Source organism: Xyrauchen texanus, chromosome 25, assembly GCF_025860055.1.
Source record: "Xyrauchen texanus isolate HMW12.3.18 chromosome 25, RBS_HiC_50CHRs, whole genome shotgun sequence".
Classification (NCBI taxonomy): Eukaryota; Metazoa; Chordata; class Actinopteri; order Cypriniformes; family Catostomidae; genus Xyrauchen; species Xyrauchen texanus.
In genome coordinates this window covers 594088-598042 of record NC_068300.1, presented here as the reverse complement: position 1 = coordinate 598042, position 3955 = coordinate 594088, and the positions used below count along the sequence as shown (strand labels likewise).

General features: G+C 39.1%; 1 protein-coding gene across 1 annotated transcript in view; it reads right to left on the bottom strand.

The window, feature by feature from the left end:
• Positions 1–348: 348 nt before the first annotated feature.
• Positions 349–3955, bottom strand: part of pfn1 (profilin 1) — a 3645-nt gene continuing 38 nt past the window's right edge. Inside the window, exons 1-4 of the mRNA XM_052091428.1 lie at positions 3850–3955; positions 3545–3692; positions 2094–2289; positions 349–861 (exon numbers count right to left, since the gene is read on the bottom strand). The exon at positions 3850–3955 is cut by the window's right edge and continues 38 nt beyond it. Coding sequence (XP_051947388.1) covers positions 764–861; positions 2094–2289; positions 3545–3676 — 426 coding nt within the window. The 5' untranslated portion in view covers positions 3677–3692; positions 3850–3955 and the 3' untranslated portion in view covers positions 349–763. The remainder of the gene's footprint in view (positions 862–2093; positions 2290–3544; positions 3693–3849) is intronic.

Here is a 3955-nt window from a genome sequence, read left to right as displayed (position 1 = left end):
GCAGCTGCAACACTATGAGAACATGTCAAATGATTGACAGGTGGAAAGCGTCAGAGACCGCAGACACATTTATGTTTGTTGTTTACAGAGTTTAGAGCGTCACAGACACAACACACTCATTTCACTCATATACTTAATGCGCTTATCGCTGAAGCAATCTGAATATAATTTTAGAGAAGTAATCAGTTATTTGTAGTGCATTACTTTAAGTAACTTACCCAACACTGCCGATCCGCCACTAATTGTGATTCTTGGTGAGGTTTAGAAGGGCACATACAGCACATGTATCACAATGTATATGTATTAGAAGACTTTCTTTCCCCATGAACACACGGACAGCGGCTGCTCCATAGAAACTCATGCTCTCTTTATTTGGCATCTAAATGTCAGAATGCAGCGATTTGATCAGCAGGATTTCACACAAACAATCATACAAACGTTTGACTTGTAGCTCCGCCCATCCGACTGCAAAATACCATAGTATCATACAATCAATCAATTATTTATTCATATAATCAATAAATGAGATGGATATTAACTAGAGTTTGTGTTCCACTGCCTGACTGGAGAGCTGAGGACATATCGAAACTCCTGGAACGTTAAAACCCAGAGACCTGGAGGCGTCTGGAAACTCCTGGCGGGTCTCGGATGTGTTCTTCTGGTTTCTGGAAATGTATTGCATCGGATCCTAAAGATGGAGGACAGAGGAAGTGGGCGTGGCAGAGCAGGGTGGAATGGGCGGAGTCAGAAGGGTAAAGTGTGTTCACATGTTCATCTTTCTGAGGTATGCGGCCATATCAAAGACGGGTGGATTGATTTTTCCTCCATGTGCGTCTTTTATTCCTTTAGCGATGATTAGAGCTGAAATTCAGACAAAGATATTAGAGTCACTCTCATGAAAACATGTCCAGGTCACAATTCACACCAAACATATATATATATATATATAAGGGCTGTCGTTTTAACACATTAATTTGGTGCGATTATTTATATGAAAAATAACACGTTAAAAAATTATCTGGTGCGATTATACGAAAAATAACACATTAAAAATGTATTTGGTGCAATTAATTACACGGAAAATAACGCGTAACATTTTTTTATTGATTAATGATATGAAAAATAACGCGTAAAAAACATTTATGTAATTAATCATGCCACCAGTTCAGCCATCAGTAAAAACTAAGTATATTTTTATATTTAAAGCCACAATTTGACTAAATTCTTTCCTTGTCTGCTGCCACATTATAAATATAATGTATTTTTGAATTTTTTGCATTATAATATTTATTATATATTTCCATATTTATAATTTATTTAAATTGATATATACGCAATTATCTTTATTTGGGCCTCAGTAAATATTGATATGCAAAATGATTAATTAATTGGCTCATTTAATTTTTCCAAATAAAAACAATATATAATTTGATAAAATCAATTAAAAAATTATATATATCATTTTACAACCCATTTATACAATTATTTGTAATTATATTTATATATATCTCTCACACACACACACACACACACACACACACACACACACACACACACACACACACACACACACACACACACACTCTTTGGATTAAATCATACTGTAATTCAGTGATCTTTTAAATTCAAATCAGAATAAAAGCGGTGCAACAAATACTGTGCAAATACTTATATTTAAATACAAATATAATATAATGTTAATAATTTATCATTTTTGTTACATTTCATAAATAAAGATTTCAGAAAAATGTGCTTAACGAACAGAGTTGTGTGTAATCTGATAACAAGTAAATTACTCTAATTACTTAATTACACATTACAATAGAAATACTTGTAATCCGATTACAGTTACTGACTTTCAATTACGTTAATTACATTTGAAGTGCATTAATTGGTTACACCATCCATCCATCCATCCATCGTCAACCGCTTATCCTGTGTACAGGGTCGCGGGGTAATTGGTTACACATGTTTGTAAAATAATCCTATTTACATAGAATACATATATATAATTATAAATGCATATAAATATGTTGCATTAAAGATGGCCGCCGTGCCTCTATTACAGACGTGTGTGTGTGTGTGTGTGTCACCTTTCTGAGATTTGCCGATGGTGAATGAGAACGGATCGGGCTCTTTCTCGGAGGTCTTCATCTTCACGTCCATGGTGTTCTGACCGTCCACATTCAGAGCGTCTCTCAGCACCGTGCACTTCCTGCCCGCCAGACTCACGCCGTTGGCAAACAGACTGCTGCGGTCGCTAGCGATGATGGCCTGAACCTCTTTCGGCTAGAGAGAGAGATTGGGAGAGGAGATTCAAGAGAAGTCCAGCAAACACCAGCTTGAACAAGTACAAACATTTTCCAGAAGACACGCGCGACACACACACACACACACACACACGCGCGCGCGCACGCACACTCTCAGATCCTTGCGACTCATGTGATGTCATGTCTGAAGTCGATGCATCTTCACCTCAAGAGGAGCACAAATAAAGGTGATAAATCCGTCTCAGTCATTCCAGAACATTCTAACAATCAAATTAAACCACATGTGACCACAATTACCTTCACTCAACACTTTCACTGTTGTTGTGTTTACTCAATCCTCCACAAGGGAATAAACCAACTGAACTGTTTGAGATAAAGACTTTACTTTAACCTATTTGTGTCGAGTTTATTTGACATGTCCACGTGTGTTGAGTTTACCCAATATAATCAAGTTTCCTTTACAAAAAGTGTTTGAGTTGAGATTACTCGTCATTTTTAAGTAAGTACTACATTTACTTCAAACAAGTGGAAAAACTGAGTGGAAGTTTAAGTGCAGCTTTTCTTTTTCTTTACATTTTACTTCAAAAGTCCTCAAACTATAGAAATAAACTCATGTTCAGAATGAAAGTTAGTAAGAGGAAGCAAAGATGGGACACACACACACACACACACACACACACACATACACACACACACACACACACACACATACACACACACACACACACACACACTCAAACCTAAATGCAGCTTTACATTTTGACACTCATTTCAAACTCATATTCTGATACCAAAATAAAACCTCTTCTCTAAACTCTGGAGCGGACGCGCGGAAGCGGGGTGCGCGCGCACACAGTGAGGTACCGCTTCCGCCTTTATCACGCATGACCAAATAAGGAGCTCAGAACTCAAAACTGCATTAAGGAAATTCAACGCGAGGCAATAAACGACCTCCTTCCTTTATTCACTAAATCTGAAGAGCACTCATATTTACTTTCACACACATTATGGTATATTTCCACACTTACAACAGGATAAACGTGCCATCCCGTTAAAACCAAGGAAGCTGTCTGCAAGCGCGCGACTCTCGAAATGTTGATACAAACGGAAGCGTTTATTAGTTCCGTTGTTGTAACGGGCGCACTCCAGCCATAACGGAGAAACTTTTGCGCTCACTCAGACTTAAAAAAAAAAAAAAAAAAAAAACCCACACACAATCATAAACACAGGAATAAATAGCCTAAATTAAAATGTATACAATAATAATGTGGTACCGTGACTTGACTGAGCCAGCCGCCCGGTGCTGACGCCCAAACGGACTCCTGACCCGCTGCGTGCCCGATGATGACCGCATCATCCACCCATTCACTCTTCGTCAGGCTGCTGATGTAGCTCTCCCAGCTCATGACTGCTGCTTCAGATCTGCAGAACACATCCAGAGCCTGTTATTCACAGCACAACTCACCTCTGCTGCTTTAAAGTGCACAATAGCGTCGCGTCGCCGCGCGCCTGTCAGAACGCGCATCAGATCCTGAATGAAAAGAGCGAAATTTAGGAAATCAATAAAAGAGCAAAGTACCTTAAGTGCGCTCCTGCTCCGATGCAAAGTGAGTTTGAGGAAGTCCGCGTCAGTTTATATGCGGCAGCAGCGCGCGCCCTACCCCACGCGCCACTTCCGCACCGCG